This window comes from Podarcis pityusensis (assembly GCF_964106645.2).
Source record: "Podarcis pityusensis genome assembly, chromosome: 13".
Lineage (NCBI taxonomy): Eukaryota > Metazoa > Chordata > Lepidosauria > Squamata > Lacertidae > Podarcis > Podarcis pityusensis.
This window is the reverse complement of record NC_138038.1, coordinates 36,514,559-36,531,713: the sequence shown is the minus strand read 5'-3', so window position 1 is coordinate 36,531,713 and position 17,155 is coordinate 36,514,559. Positions and strand designations below refer to the sequence as shown.

The 17,155-nt window shown below is 42.5% G+C and overlaps 1 protein-coding gene and 1 pseudogene across 2 annotated transcripts in view; one reads left to right on the top strand and one right to left on the bottom strand.

The window, feature by feature from the left end:
* Positions 1-1,691: 1,691 nt before the first annotated feature.
* On the bottom strand, positions 1,692-2,573 carry LOC308460880 (galactoside alpha-(1,2)-fucosyltransferase 2 pseudogene; annotated as a pseudogene). The gene has a single exon. The product of its transcript is annotated as a galactoside alpha-(1,2)-fucosyltransferase 2 pseudogene (transcript).
* A 9,059-nt stretch (positions 2,574-11,632) lies between these two features.
* LOC308460136 (scavenger receptor cysteine-rich domain-containing protein DMBT1-like) overlaps positions 11,633-17,155 on the top strand; it is a 28,210-nt gene continuing 22,687 nt past the window's right edge. The window contains exons 1-3 of the mRNA XM_080976119.1: positions 11,633-11,747; positions 15,395-15,742; positions 16,707-17,054. Of these exons, the coding sequence (XP_080832245.1) occupies positions 11,717-11,747; positions 15,395-15,742; positions 16,707-17,054 (727 nt within the window). The 5' untranslated portion in view covers positions 11,633-11,716. The remainder of the gene's footprint in view (positions 11,748-15,394; positions 15,743-16,706; positions 17,055-17,155) is intronic.

The following is a 17,155-nucleotide window of genomic DNA, read 5'->3' as shown; positions in this document are numbered from 1 at the left end:
CATTCCTGCTAGGGTGATATCCAACTGTTCTGCTTTCTGTTAAGTAATGTTTTCCCAATCTTCAGACACAAATGTCTCAAATTCATTCCTTTTCCTTTTCACACAAACAGTCCAAAAGGGGTTCTCTAATTAGAATAATTCATAATAAATGTCAGCCACGAAGTAATGCCTCTGGTGTATGTTTCAGATGATTATCTTGTTTTCTGATCTCCATGACACAGCTGAAGATTTCAGGGATATAGTTATCACATTGTAATTTTCTGTTTGTTTCAGCAAGTCTACGCTGAAATGATTTAGTGAATCGGTTAAAAGTAGAAGAGGAAATTGAAGGGTGTAGCAGGTGTTCCTGCTCCTGTATCTCCTAAATGTGTTGCCATTGCTTATCAGCCTTCTCAGGGCACTAGCTAGCTGATCATAAAACAATGTTTGTACACTAACACCTGGGAGAGTCTGCCTGGTTAAAATGGGAAATTTGAACTTTACAAAGCAGTAAAATCCAACTACTGTTCCCAGTTTATCACTAGGGATGGGCAAATCTGGAAATTTTGGGTTCTCACATTTCCAGTCTTAGTTTGGTTCTCCAAATTTCTGTAAGTGGTTTTTAAAAAAGGCAACAGGCTTGTGATACAAAGGACTGCTCAAGAGGGTGAGATGAGAATAAGTGGCAATGGAAGAAAGGCTGAGAAGAAGAAGGAAGTCAGGATGGAGGACAAACGAATTGCAGGAAGGGAGTTGGAGAAAAAAGCACCAGCAGATGACAAAGATAGAAAGGAGGTACTGAAAGTTATGGAAAGTGAGAAAATGACAGAAAGGATTTTTTTAGATAAGAAAATGCAAAGCTAATGGTGGTGGTCACTTACCCTCACAAGAAAAATGGTCCCAGAAATCAAAGCGAGGATGCAACCATTGAAAGGCTTCAAAAGTTTGACCAATAATACATGAAATATTGATTCACTTGTATTGGGAAAAACATCATGCCAATATCCCTGTGTGTGATATGTGGTATATCCTAGTGCTATTAATTTTAAATTAAAAGTGAAAATGTAGAAGTAAGTCCCTTGTTCTGGGTCTGGACTGGATGAAGACCACTGTTCTAGAGACTATTGTCTCTTTGACAACCCCTCAAGTAGAGTTATGTGCCTGGTTGTTGTTTTTTATTTTACAACTTGCTGCTACTTCTTTGTAATAAGACTCCTAATTAAAATATAATTTTAATATAATTTTAATAGGGCTTGCATAACTTCCCAGGGAACTCTTCAGCAGGGTTGAATTTAGGTTTGATGAGGCCCTAAGCTACTGAAGGTAATGGGGCCCATTATATGTCCAGCTGTCCTTTGTCAACAATGAATTGTCGCTGTTTTTTTGTGTTCAATGTATGCTTTATGGTGATTTATGGACCTAACAGGTATCTAAAGCCATTTCCACATAACAAATCGGAGCCTACACAACACAATACACTGTTGCTGCATGTAGGTTTTATTTTAATTGGTTTTTATCTTATATTTTGAAAATGTACATCCAGTTTTTTTACTATTTAATTTTTGGGGGGCCCCCAAGAGAGTGGGGCCCTGAACTATAGCTGGTTTAGCTTATACATAAATCTAGCCCTGCACTTCAGTATTCGCCTACAGTATTTAGCCAAATGCCTGAACACAGTGTATCTAATTAGACATGAATCAGTAGCTATCTGTTCAAGCTTCTGGCTTCTGGACTTGAGAAGGTTTCTTGGACAGCAGAGGGGAGAGGTCTGCTGGAATCCCAATCCATTCAGGCAAAAAAACTGCTGAGGGCTTGAAGCGCTTGCGGACAGGGGAGTCTGGGAGGGTGTAGTTGGCCAAATAGATTGTCTTCCCACCAGCCAGGTAGCCAGCCCAGAGGCCAAAAGTGCCAATTGTCATTATTGTGTGGTTGCAATGAGCAAGGAGAGCAAAATCCCTCCCTGGAGAGGACTCGTGCCCATCCCCAGAAAAATAAACATCCCCCCTGGAGGCATTGATGTTTTCCTTGCACCACTCCATCCCATTGCTGGTCACCACAAAGATGGGATTGGGGTACTTCTCTCTGAAATAGTTCATGGCTTTCTCCAAATAGCCTCTGTCAGCCACCACACCTTTCCAGGTGGGCATCACATGAACATAATCCCCTCTGCGGACATGCACGCCAACATATGTCACCTCCTGGCGCTGCCCTCTTAGCTCCTGAAGATATTGATTGGCTTCTTCCTTGATGTGGTCATGGAAGGAGAACTGCTGAAGTATCTCTTGGCGGATATGCTGAAAAAAGGTGTAAGACCATGGGTAGCCCGTCAGCCGGACGTACTTGCCTTTGATGTGTTTATAACTCTCTGACATCCAATTATGCAGATGGAAGTTCTTCCAGTGGATCTTTTTAGCCACTTCAGCATGGAGCACAGGCAAAGTGATCCGGAATATTGGTGACAGGTACTGGTGCATGGCGGGACAGATGTAGGCTTGATGTCCATTCATCTTGGCTAAGGCATAGAGGGTAGCATATTCCCCCATCTGGTTTCCCAAACGGCCAATGGAGTTCACTGTCCATATACCACTATCCATGATCTTAGAGGGTGATCTGGAAGAAGTGGTGGTTGTGTTATAGTATGACCGAGAAGAAGTGGTGGTGAAGGAAGAAGGAGCTCCCATCCCTGGGAAATTAGATGAATTCTTGAAGTTGATCCTCCACCGCTGATATGGCATCTTCTCATATAGGTGCAAGATTGTAGAGAGGGACAGGAGGCCAAAGAAGTACAGGAAGAATAAGAGGGCAGGTTGGCTGAAGGAACATCTTTGTGGGAGATCCATAGCTGCACAATAGGAACACCTAAAGGCAGAGCAAAGTAAGATGAAAAGACAGGTAAGACCAACATGCAGAACACAACCACTGTTGTACATCAGCAGTGACTTAGATGGCACTGTGACCCTTTATGCTATACATGTCCATAACTTCAATGGAACTTACTCCCAGGTAAATGTGTATCAAGTTCCAGATTGAATTAATAAGCCTGAAAGCCGCTACACAAATTCCTAGAAGAATACTTAAAGTAAACCCACCCTTTGCACTTCGCAAATCCTTCTCCCATTTCCTCACATATGTAGTCTAACCTTGTTTTCGGAAATTTGTGCATTTTTACATCAACTTTATCTCTAAATTAATTGTTGCTAATTACTTGAAATTAGTCTTTCTGTCTAATTTTTTTCAATGTATTTGCATAACCAAAGATATTCTTAACTGTAAATGCCAAAAAGGGAGGCCTCCCCCTTCTCGATTCCTTGTTCTTAAGATAGTATTCTGCCACTTTTGATGACATTCGGGTATATTGCAACACGGTTCAATTCCCAGGAGTCACAATATCCTAGATGTCCTTTTACGTTAAAGTCCTCTTCTTTGGTCACTGAAGCAATGGAAGAATTATAAGGAGCCAGATACCCTTTATGATTATCCCAGGATGTTACACTGCCATTATTCTGTTAGAAATCATTTCCCATTTCTTTTTCTTTCTCCACAATAGTCATTTCCACTTTTGTGATGTTGGCAGCTCCTGGAAATAAATGAAGAGATCCTCTCTGTTTCTGTAGGAACTGCTGCCTAATCCACAAATGTTTGTTTGCTTCATAGTACCTTGATATCTGTCCATCCAGTTCCCAGCAAAGAATCCAGCTTTCCCATGTTCTGTTGCTCGTGGTGGGGAGAGGTTAGTGACCTTTGCTTCTCCATTCCATCCACTGTTCCATCTCTCCACCACCTAGTCTTGCTTCTTGCATGTGTTTTGGTGCGCCCCCCACCATGTACACACCCACACCGTGAGAAAAAGAGAGAGAGAGAGAGAGAGAGAGAGAGAGAGCAAAGAGATACCCCAGCATTGCTTCTCACCTGGTCTCAGGGAAGAATTGACCTGGAGCTCTAAGTTGCAACCAGTCTCCAGGGGTGTTCTGAGAAATGTGGGCAGGACTCCAGAAAAAAGTGAATCTGGTTTTATCTGCCTCCCTGCAGCGTTGCACCCCTCCTGTGGGACTTGCCCCGCCTGAGTAAGAATAAGGAAAAGCCACAGATATTAAAATGCTGACATGTTAACAAGATTTTTACAAGGAAGTTACTGCTTTTCTACAGACCTGTCATAAAACTTGTGCAGAAACCCTTGCAGATCATAATTTAGCAATCATAAATGGCCATTTTGCACACCAGACACATGCATCCAACCTCAGAACTGCCCGAGGCCCTTTGGCCACTTGTTTTCTGGCTGCACTTGGAGCAAAAACAAGAAGTCCTCCTGTTCAAACAGTGTATCTTACAATCTGAACACAGGAGTTATATAATTGCTTAGGATTGTTTGTTAAGATGTCTAGTAGCCCTCCACAAACACGTTAAATAGGCCATAGAGTGTTTAATCAGCCAAAGGCCTGCTTATAGAGAAACGTTTTGCCTGGTGCCTAAAGATATGTAATGAAGGTGACAGGTGAGCCTCCCTGGGGAGAGCATCCCACAACTGGGGAGCCACCACAGAAAAGGTCCATTCTAGGAAGATAGGAATCTGCCACATACTGACTCATTCCTCTGTTGTTTGCACTGGCTGGCAGTGACTTTCAGTGGTACACAGTGGTACAGTGGCAGTGGTACACAGCTCTTCCTGGAGATACCAGGGACTGAAAGACCTTCTGCGTGCAAATCAGTTCTTCTTAAAGGCAGAGGAAAAAATGAGGAGCGTGAGTGAGTGATTCAACATAATGAAATAGAAAGGAAGAAGTGGAAACTAAGAGGGTTGGGTCCATACACGCTGCCGTATTCATAGGGGAATCCTAACCAGCTCTTCCTGGGCACTCCCAGCGTAAGAATATGACCTTTCCCACTTTCCTCAGACTCAGCACAGTCAGCTTCTTCAAGGTGTGGGGTGGGGGGCAATTACAGCACAGACCTTGCCAGTCTATATCCTATCATGCATAGGAGTCAACTCTTAGGGGGCGACGAGTCTTCGGGGGCCCCAATAAAATATCCTAGGGGCCTCCCAAAGTTAATGGACATTGCCACTCAAATGGTGAGCATGCACCATGTCATGTGATCAGTTATGTGGTGCGGGCTTATCTGGGTCCCCCCAATATTTTATTCAAGTTGGCACCCCTGCTGTCATGTGACCTCAGCTCTTTGCTGAGGCATCACGTCTCTGCAAGTTAGATAGGAAGAACTTCATAAAACTTTATAAAACTTAGGGAAGTGCTGGGTGAGATCCCATGGACAGTAATACTAAAAGGAAAGGGAGTTCATGATGGCTGGGAGTTTGTTAAGAGGGAGATAGTAAAAGCACAACTTCAGGCAATACCAATGAGACGGAAACATGGAAGGTGCCTAAAGAAGCCAGGGTGGCTATCTAAAGAACTTTTAACTGAGTTAAGATTTAAAAAGGATGTGTACAAAAAATGGAAAAGGGGGGAAACCACCAAAGAGGAATTCAAACAAATAGCCAGCACGTGTAGACACAAAGTCAGAAAAGCTAAAGCACAGAATGAACTCAGGCTTGCTAGAGAGGTTAAAAGCAACAAAAAAGGCTTTTATGGGTATGTTCGTAGCAAAAGGAAGAACAAAGAAACAGTGGGGTCACTCAGAGGAGAAGATGGTGAAATGCAAACAGGGGACACAGAAAGGGCTGAACTCCTCAATGCCTTCTTTGCCTCAGTCTTCTCCGATAAAGAAAACAATGCCCAACCTGAAGAATTTGGAGCAAATGATTCAGCAGAGGAAACACAGCCCAGAATAACTAAGGCGATAGTACAAGAATACTTGGCTAGTTTAGATGTATTCAAGTCTCCAGGGCCAGATGAACTGCATCCAAGAGTATTAAAAGAACTGGCAGATGTGATCTCAGAACCACTGGCAGTCATCTTTGAGAATTCCTGGAGAACAGGCGAAGTCCCAGCAGACTGGAGGAGGGCAAAGAATAAAATTTATTCTGAAGCCCAGAATAAAATTTAAAATACTAACAGATGCAAAGGATAGAGGTCGATTTGCCCTGCCAGACCTTAAACTTTACTATGAATCAGCAGCTTTCTGCTGGTTGAAAGAATGGCTGCTTCTTGAAAACACTGACATTTTGGATTTAGAAGGTTTTAACAACGTATTTGGATGGCATGCATATCTGTGGTATGACAAGGTCAAAGCGCATAAAGCATTTAAAAACCATATTGTCAGGAAAGCACTGTTTAATGTTTGGATAAGATACAAGGATTTATTGGAAAACAAAACTCCAAGGTGGTTGTCACCAATGGAAGCGAAAGCCTTGAAAAAGCTCAATATGGAGGTCAAATGGCCAAAATATTGGGAAATTTTGGAACAAGATGGAGACAGATTGATACATAAGGGATTTGGAAATCACATTTTTAGAGGAGCACTAATAGAGGTTTGGGATAGATATAAAAATATACTAGAACCAAAAGTCCCACATTGGTTATCCCCGTTAGAAATAATGTGTGTTAAGAAAACTAACATGAGAGGAAAGTGGGGAACATATGGAGAAATGGTTACCAATGAAGGAGGGAAGTGGAAAATGAAATCATACGACCAAGTTAAAGCATTAACATATGATTGGCTACACTACTTCCAGATAAACGAAATGTTTAAAAAAGAGTTGAAGGAAAGGGGGTATGCAGAAAAAGAATCAACCTTCCAAAAGGAAATAATAAATAACGAATTTAAAAATCTATCAAAGATGTATAAAATAATGTTAGAGTGGCACACGAAAGATGAGGAGGTGAAGTCAGTGATGGTACAGTGGGCAAGGGACTTAGGATATAATATTCAACTGGAGGATTGGGAAAGGTTGTGGAAAGAGAACATAAAATTTACGGCCTGCACGTTATTGAAGGAAAATATGATGAAAATGCTCTACAGATGGTACCTGTCACCTGTAAGATTGGCAAAGATGTATAAGGTAGATAACAAATGCTGGAAATGTAAATGCAAAGAAGGGACATTCTTCCACCAGTGGTGGGAATGTAAGAAAGTAAAAAGCTTCTGGGATGAGATCTATAATGAGATGAAGAAGATGTTAAGGTATACCTTTGTGAAAAGGCCAGAGGCTTTTTTATTAGGTGTTGTAGGGAAGGACATTAGAAGGAAAGATTGCAAACTTTTCCAGTATGCTGTAACAGCTGCCAGAATCGTATTGGCTCAGAGGTGGAAGCAGGAGGAAATTCCAAGGGTAGAAGAGTGGAGAGCAAAATTAATAGAATATGCAGAACTGGACAAATTAACAGGGAAAATCAGATATACTAAAGACCAAAAATTTATAAAGGACTGGGAGAAATTTGTGTGTTATCTGGAAAATAACTATGGTGCAAATACAACGCTGGCGGGTTTTAAAGAGGCTCTGTAAAGAATTTATGAATATTGTTTAATAGAAATAATGAGGGAAGGGAGGTGTAAATGGCAATATGGAAGAATGGAATGTGTACCAAAAGGATAACTATGAAAGAATGTCAGTGACGTTGAAGGAAGTCTAAAACGGATATGATTTGTTGTATAATGGATAAAATGTATAATGAGTTGGAATTCAATAAAATCATAAAAGCAAAAAAAAAAGAAAAAAGAAAAAAAGATGGAGACAGATTGAAATTGCAGAGTTTTGAAAAACTAAAAAACAAAGTGCGAGACTGGCTTCATTATTATCAGATAATGGAGGCATATAATTTGGATAAGAAAATTGGCTTCCAGGTGGAAAAATCAAAATTAGAAACAGAACTGTTAGAACCCAAAACTAAGAATCTGTCAAGAATGTATAACTTGCTGCTGAAATGGAATACTCAGGATGAAACGGTGAAATCTGCTATGATTAAATGGGCACCAGATGTTGGACATAACATTATGTTCGCTGACTGGGAACAGTTATGGACCACAGGTATGAAGTTTACGGCATGTAATGCCCTAAGAGAGAATATTATGAAAATGATATACAGGTGGTACATAACCCCAGTCAAGCTTGCAAAAATCTACCATTTGCCCGATAATAAATGTTGGAAATGTAAAGAAACTGAAGGTACATTTTTTCACTTTTGGTGGACGTGCCCAAAGATTAAGGCTTTCTGGGAGATGATCTATAATGAATTAAAAAAGGTATTTAAATATACCTTCTTGAAGAAACCAGAGGTCTTTCTCCTGGGCATAGTCGGCCAATTGGTGTTAAAAAAGGATAGAACTTTCTTTATGTATGCTACAACAGCAGCAAGAATACTTATCGCAAAGTATTGGAAGACACAAGAGCTACCCACACTGGAGGAATGGCAGATGAAAATGATGGACTACATGGAATTGGCGGAAATGACTGGCAGAATCCGTGACCAGGGAGAAGAGTCGGTGGAAGAAGATTGGAAGAAATTTAAAGATTACTTACAGAAATATTGCAAAATTAATGAATGTTAGAGTGATGTTGGATTGAAGTTAAGTGGCTTCTAGCTGTACAGGCTTTAAAGTTATAAATATATCAAGATTAAGGATTAGGATTAAAAAGGTTAAAAGAATGGAAAAATTGGTTTTTAATAGGTAAAAACTTAATGTTATAATATATTAGGATTAAGGATTGGGACTAAAAAGGAGGGAAAGAAATTGCTGGACTAACAAACTGAATTGGAATACAAAAGAGGGAGGTATGAGGAGGTCCGGGAAACAAGTAAATGTAAAAGAAGTTATGAAAAGACGGAATTGTTTTTAATTGTTTTTTCTTTTTCCTTTTTGTCTTTTGTATTGTGTATTTTTCTTTTTCTTTTTAAATTTTCCTTTTTTAATAATGTGATTCCTTTTCTGTGAAACTTTAATAAATATTATTTTTTTAAAAAAATGGAGGAGGGCAAATGTTGTCCCTATTTTCAAAAAGGGGGAAAGAGAGGACCCAAATAATTACCGCCCAGTCAGTCTGACATCAATACCAGGGAAGATTCTGGAGCAGATCATTAAGCAAAGAGTCTGTATAATGGTATGGGGTTGCTCGTGCGTAAGTTGCCGCCTCTCCTGGCTATGTTGCCTTGTTGAACCTTTCTGTCTGGACAGCCCTTCAATTCGTGGCTGCCTCAGTCGCTAGCAGAATCCGTCAGTGGGCGTTTCTTAAACCTTTTCCAACATAAAAGTTGTTTGACACCCAGTCTTCTCCTACTTTCTCTGCGCGGAGGTCTTCTGCGCAGGGTGGGTGTGGGTAGCGGAGGACCAGTGCTCTCCCCGCTGGTGTCCGGTGAAGAGTCTGGGAGCCCTCTCGCCGATTCCCCCATCTGCCCCTCCTTATTCCTGGTGTTGCACTGAATTGCTGCCCCATCTGCTGAGCTGCCTCTCTCCCTGCTGGGCCCTTCTCCAGCATCATTAGAGAGCCTCCCCTCCACCTCTAGCTCCGATGTCAGTTCCCTGACAGTCTGTGAGCACCTAGAAAGGAATGCTGTGATCACCAATAGTCAGCATGGATTTCTGAAAAATAAGTCGTGTCAGACTAACCTGATCTCGTTTTTTTGACAGAATTACAAGCCTGGTAGATGAAGGGAACGCAGTGGATGTAGCCTACCTTGATTTCAGCAAGGCATTTGACAAGGTGCCCCATGATATTCTTGTCAAGAAGCTGGTAAAATGCGGTCTTGACTATGCTACCACTCAGTGGATTTGTAACTGGCTGACTGACCGAACCCAAAGGGTGCTCATCAATGGTTCCTCTTCATCCTGGAGAAGAGTGACTAGTGGGGTGCCACAGGGTTCTGTCTTGGGCCCGGTCTTATTCAACATCTTTATCAACGACTTGGATGATGGACTCAAGGGCATCCTGATCAAATTTGCAGATGACACCAAACTGGGAGGGGTGGCTAACACCCCAGAGGACAGGATCACACTTCAAAACGACCTTGACAGATTAGAGAACTGGGCCAAAACAAACAAGATGAACTTTAACAGGGAGAAATGTAAAGTATTGCACTTGGGCAAAAAAAAATGAGAGGCACAAATACAAGATGGGGGACACCTGGCTTGAGAGCAGTACATGTGAAAAGGATCTAGGAGTCTTGGTTGACCACAAACTTGACATGAGCCAACAGTGTGACGCGGCAGCTAAAAAAGCCAATGCAATTCTGGGCTGCATCAATAGGAGTATAGCATCTAGATCCAGGGAAGTAATAGTGCCACTGTATTCTGCTCTGGTCAGACCTCACCTGGAGTACTGTGTCCAGTTCTGGGCACCACAGTTCAAGAAGGACACTGACAAACTGGAACGTGTCCAGAGGAGGGCAACCAAAATGGTCAAAGGCCTGGAAACGATGCCTTATGAGGAACGGCTAAGGGAGCTGGGCATGTTTAGCCTGGAGAAGAGGAGGTTAAGGGGTGATATGATAGCCATGTTCAAATATATAAAAGGATGTCATATAGAGGAGGGGGAAAGGTTGTTTTCTGCTGCTCCAGAGAAGCGGACACGGAGCAATGGATCCAAACTACAAGAAAGAAGATTCCACCTAAACATTAGGAAGAACTTCCTGACAGTATGAGCTGTTCGACAGTGGAATTTGCTGCCAAGGAGTGTGGTGGAGTCTCCTTCTTTGGAGGTCTTTAAGCGGAGGCTTGACAATCATATGTCGGGAGTGCTCTGATGGTGTTTCCTGCTTGGCAGGGGGTTGGACTCGATGGCCATTGTGGTCTATTCCCACTCTATGATTCTATGATTCTATTCTAAGTAGATAAATGGGTACTGCTGTGGCAGGTAGGTAAATGGTGTTTCCGTGCACTCTGGTTTCCGTCACTGTGTCCCGTTGTGCCAAAAGTGGTTTAGTCATTCTGGCCACATGACCCGGAAAGCTCTCTGTGGACAAACACCGTCTCCCTTGGCCTGAAAGTGAGATGAGTTCCGGAACCCCATAGTCACCTTTGACTGGACTTAATCCAGGGTTCCTTTACCTTTACCGGCTAAGTCAAGTTTGGGCTTGGCATGTTCTTTGAACCAGGCTACTGGAAGGATGATATCTTCTTCAAAGTTCCAGGAGCTCACAAACTCATCAGCTGCTTTGTTCTGTGACTGGATACACTAAGATTCAGGTAGGTAGCCGTGTTGGTCTGACGCAGTCGAAATATATATATATCTGAAGAAGTGTGCATGCACACAAAAGCTTATACCAAGAACAAACTTAGTTGGTCTCTAAGGTGCTACTGGACAATTTAAATTTATATATATATCTATATATATTTGGATACACTAAGTCACTTAAGTAACTTGGTGTGGTAACTAGGTGATTCTGCACATCCTGGAAAAGTATACCTTGGAGGTTTAACATGAGACAGAATCCAGATCCACCCCCCACTCCACCCCCCACCCCAGCTTCAAAATATTAAAGTGCGATTCAGTCTCATTCACCATAGCAGTGCTCCTAAGGATCCAATAATCTGCTTGAGGAGGCATCAGAAAATGCATGTTCACATAGTCCAGGCTAAACACTCACAACATGAAAAATATGTCCCTTTGTGGGCTCCTACCTCTTGCATGCAATGACTGCACACTGATAAGAGAAGTTTTTGTCATGTGGTACTGGTTGGTTAAAAAGGTAACCCATCCCCTCAGATCAAAGGAAATGATATATGAAAGGAAACAGCTACGCTGCAGGCGAGTGTGGTAGTTCAGTTGCTGCAGCCTCCAGAGGAGATCTTCCTTCATGGGACATTAGAAAAGGACACCCCTGGCTACTGGGCTGAATGGTCTTTCAGCATGAAGTTCTCTTTCAGCATTTTCTTCCTGGGTTAGTATCACTGATGATCAGTGCAGTGGCTGGGTGGGAGGACCAGAGACCCAGCTTTGGTTCCTGCTGTTCAGATACCTTTTTATTAATAGAATCCTCTCCTTTCCAGAATGGTGGCTGCCTGGTCAGAGGCGAGTGCTTGGAGTTGAGTATCAGCAGACAAGAGAATATTAATTTGGGAGGGTAGTGGGATGGGGGAAAATAGGAGCTCAGTGCCATGGCCTCCCTTTCTCCCAAGGCTGTTTTTCTGACATCACTGGTTCTGCAGCTCCACTGAGCTTTCCCTCTGGTCAACCTTTATAGGTTTGGCATCGCCATCGGTTCCTGCCAGAGCAAATGCTTGCTTCCAAACCCAGTTCTGAGTGCTTTACTTCCTTCCAAATTTTGCGCCACTGCTACCATACCTAGGGGAAAGTAATGAAGCGGGTCAGGATGCAGGACTCCAGGCAGCTCCAAGTGAGCAATCTGTTCCAGTGGAGGTTGAAAGCAAATGGAGCATTTTAGGACCTCTTTCCACAGACTGTCTCTCCTAGGCTCTACAGTCTTGTGGAGAGAGGGAAATCTTATCTAGTTTTAGCTCTGCTTAGTCTTTGTATATTTGCAATTTACACCATAAAGCACCCAAAATGAGTGTTGGGTATTCTCCAGCTTTTGCATTCTTTGTTCTCCTGAGATTTCCAACCCTGAAGATTTCTTCCAGTTTTCCAGCCAGAGCTGGGAACGAGCACGTTCTAAAGAGTTGATACACAGGAGCAGCAGCAAGGAAGAGAAAGTGGGGAGACTCTTTATGTGGGTCAGGAACTGAACCAGGAGGGTGACATTGTTCATATTTGACATCAATTCCATGACTTATGTAGGCAAACCCAAGTAAAATATAGACCACTGTTTCTCAAATGATGGGCTGGGTGCCATCTGTGGGCTTTAGGCTGCTTTCAGACATGCCTTGGTCACCAGTGACTCTTCAATCCCCAACAGCTCCCCCTTTGCCATGTATGAGGTTCTGCTGTCTGTGTTCATGATATTGTAGAACTACTGATTATGGTAAACTTGTATGTGATGGTATGTATTGTGCAAAATGTGTAGGCAAGTATATTAGGTCAATCAGGGGGAAATTGTGTGATTGTGATGTTGGAAGTGAGTGGCAATTGGATAGGAGTTTTGAAAGAGAGTTGAATACTGGGGGGGTGGTATTATTTTTGTCTGTTATTATGGTATGTATTTTTTGCTTTGGGACGCAGGTGGCGCTGTGGGTTTCCCCCCAGAGGAAGTAGCCCTCTAGGACTCAGGGAGATGGTGGGTCTGGCTAGGTCTGAATCTGCAATTGAGAAAAGGTTGTGAGTGAGATGCTGGAGCTGCAACTAGCCTTTTTCCAAACCGATGTTAGTTTGTGAAGTAGCAGAGATAACAGTTCACACATCATCTCAAATAATCCACCATTAACATATATGGAGTTTTTCCATCTGATTCACCTTAACTCTACTGAGATTTTTGTCCCCATTGCCTTGTATACAGGATCCAGCCTCAGGACCCCCAAATTACCTGTGTGTACACTGGAACTTGGGGGATGTGAGTGGCGTTGCGGGTTAAACCACAGAGCCTAGGACTTGCCGATCAGAAGGTCGGCAGTTCGAATCCACGCAACGGGGTGAGCTCCCGTTGCTCGGTCCCTGCTCCTGCCAACCTAGCAGTTCGAAAGCACGTCAAAGTGCAAGTAGATAAATAGGTACCACTCTAGTGGGAAGGTAAATGGCATTTCCGTGTGCTGCTCTGGTTCACCAGAAGTGGCTTAGTCATGCTGGCCACATGACCCGGAAGCTGTACGCCGGCTCCCTCGGCCAATAAAGCAAGATGAGCGCCGCAACCCCAGAGTTGGCCACGACTGGGCCTAATGGTCAGGGGTCCCCTTTACCTTTACCCTTATACTTTGCTTTTATATTGTAGACCACCCTGTGATCTTCAGATGAAGGGTGGTATAGAATTTTAATTAATAATTATAATCATAGTAATAATAATTGACCAGCCGTGCTAGAGGTAGTCATCATTCAGGAGCTTTGTATATGTAGTGGCAGTGAAAATATAGATGATTTAAAGCACCTAGCAGTAACCCAGCTATGGGCTGTACCCCTTAGAGAAAAGATGATACAGGAGAGTTGAGTTGAATCAAGGGGTGGTGCTGGCCTGAGTATGGCAATCTCAAAGATACCAGCTGAAGCCACAGGAACATTGACAATATAGATGACACAGTTTCCTCAAGCCTAGTTGAGGTGAGGGTGAGTGATTTTCCTAGAAACTGTAGCTAGGGAGGAAAAGTTTATTGTAGTTTCCACAGAGGCCCTGTCCAATAAAAATACACACACACACACACACACACACACACACCAGTGTTAAAAAAGATAAAACACTTGGAGCCATCAAAGGGAATGCTATCTACCTTTCCAGTTCTGCGTGAACCCAGCACTTGTTCCTGAGAATCTGCCACCTAAATTGGAGATATAGCTCCAAAAATAGCACCCTCCCTCTTGAGCTGAAAAATGAAGAAATTTCTGCCCAGTACTCAGTCTCTATTGAGGAAAATTAAAAGAATGAAGACTTCTCCATCAAATGGCTAATCATTTAGGGAAAATCCAGACTGGAAGCGTTTGGAATAAATGAGTCCAGTGCTCTTTTTAAAAAGGGGGTACCCAAGGATACGCAGTACTGGCACCTCTGTTATTATTGTTGTTAAAAAGTGTGGCGCGTAGTATAACAACTTCATGGTGAGTACCAGCACCTATTTTTCTAGGCGGGGGGCACTGAATAGTTCAATCTAGTGAGGATAACCATTTTGGTTAGAGCTAGTCTATCCATTAGAGTGAAATCTTCCAGTTTCCATCTCATAATATCCTTGCTGGTTGTCTCCCACAGTTTTTAAAAATTGCACTTAAGGAATCGAATTAAGTCTCACTGGAATATGTTTTATACCCAGGTTGAGTGTGTGCAACCAGTGGAGGGGAAAAGTCTGGATTATCATTGCAAAGAGCCTACATGCAGGACCAGAAGAATATTTTTTTTCTTGTTGTTGTTTCTTCTTCCTCTTTTGTTTGTTTTGCCAATTTCCCCCAAAACAAACAAACAAACAAACAAACAAACAAACAGAAAGATATTTTCCGGCCAGCAAGACAGTTGTCACTGTTGAATGGTTTCTTTAAATTTGAAGGTTCATTATCGTTCCACAAGATGTGTATGTCTTTAAGGGCCAGAGCAAATAATGTGACCTAGTCTTACAGCTGTGAAGCAGTATAGCAGGTGCTGTTAAGTTGTGTTAATTAAGCTGTGTCAGCAATTGGGTATAGTATATAAAGAGCAGCACCTAGCTCTCTCAGTACCCTGGTGGTTGGGTCGGTGGATGGGTCATGCTTATTGATATATTATAATGTAAAATGAGTTTTTGTTTTTGTTATTAAAACCTAGCTAAAGTTATTTTGAGTTCCTTGTAATGTGTGGTCTCCCCAGCAAGCTCTCTGCAGCGCAACTAATCTGCAAATAGCCAAAAGTCACAGCCTTTTATCCTCCACTTTTTCATTCCTGATGCTATTTTAAAAATTTTAATAGGTGGGAAGAAATCTCATCTGACTTGCTAACTGGTTCTCTAACTTGGGTTTGCCCAGGTGTGGTGCTGGACTCATCTATTGCAGAAGCGGGACAGCTGGAGATTAGGCTGGTGAACGGTACAAGTCATTGCAATGGAATGGTTGAATTTCTCCATAATGGCCAATGGGGCACCATTTGTGATGACGATTGGGGCATCGAGGAAGCCACAGTTGTGTGCCGACAGCTAAGATGTGGACCTGCAATATCAGCCACACTTGAAGCACAATTTTGGGGGGGAACTGGACCCATCTGGCTGGATGAGGTCCGATGCTCAGGGACAGAATCAGAACTCAGTCAGTGTCCTACAAGCAACTGGGGAGAGCATGACTGCACACATGAGGAAGATGCTGGTGTTGTCTGCTCAGGTAAGTTGATCACTTATGTCAAACCCTGTTTTGTTTGCTTTTTACATTGTCATGTACATTAGAGTTGCCAATTGACCAGATAAATGTATCCTGAATGAATCCTGTGCCTTTTAGGCCAGCCTGATATGCAAGATCTTGCAAGTGAAGCTTTTCATGGGCTGGAAAGAAGCATAATTACCTCACAATGCCTACATGACCAATTGCTTTTAAAACCCCAAATCAGAGACCAGTAATAAAATTGTCAATCCCAGATGTGACCAAGTCTTCCCAAGATTAATTTACTAGCTACTTTCTAGATGGTGATTTTTTTTCTTTTGAAAGTATTGTCGACAGGTAAAAGGAGAATGAGGGGACAGCTGGCTCTCTGAAGTGGTAAATAAATACAAGCACTGTGCAAGCCCTGCCCACTGATGCAGTTGGAGTCTAGGCTTGGCAATCTAAATTCAGATTCTGAACTCCGAATCTTCAGAACTGCCATTCACTCCCATTCACTCTTTTGGTCATAACTTTTGTTTCTACACTTCTGAGCATTAAATCTGGAGAAACTGTAGTACTTCAATATGGAATTAACCCCAAGAACAGTCAGAAACATAGCCCCAGGGTTGATGTTGGTTTTTTAAAAAAATTAGTTTTCATTAAATATGTTCTTGTGTTACAAAACAAACAAACAAACAAGGGAAAGTACATATTGCATCTCTATTTTGATTCATATTTTTTAAGTCCCTTAATTCAAATATTAAAAAAATACTGCTTTTCCTCTAGCCTCTCTTCCACTTTTCCAAGTCTCCCCTTCAATCTGCCTGAATTCTCAAAGCAAAAAGCCTGCCTCACAGGAAGGACTATTTTTAGCCTTATGGCTTGTCCCTTTATCTTATCCACTGTCCTGCTTTCAAAATGATCATGCAGAAGAGAACTACATCTTGTCTCATGTGCTACCTCACTCTCTGGAATTTGCTTTCCTCAGGCATGACATTCGATTCAGATGCTGAAGACTCAAGTCGAGTGGAAATCAGGCTGGTGAATGGTTCAAATCACTGCAGGGGAAGAGTTGAATTGCTGCATAATGGCCAGTGGGGCACAGTATGCGGTCACTACTGGGGCCTTGAGGATGCCAGAGTTGTATGCCGGCAGTTGGGCTGCGGTGCTGTAAAATCAGCCCTACAGGCTGCCAAATTTGGAAGAGGCACTGGCCCTATATGGCTGGATGATGTCAGATGCACAGGGACAGAATCAAATCTCTATCAATGCCCCAAAATGCCATGGGGAGAACATGACTGCAAGCATGAGCAGGATGCAGGTGTTGTGTGCTCAGGTGAGTTCATAAACTATGAATTGATCCTACATGTTTGTTGGTTTTCACATTATCAGGATTTATTTCAAATATTTACAGCCTGCTCTTCATGGCTAAGAAGG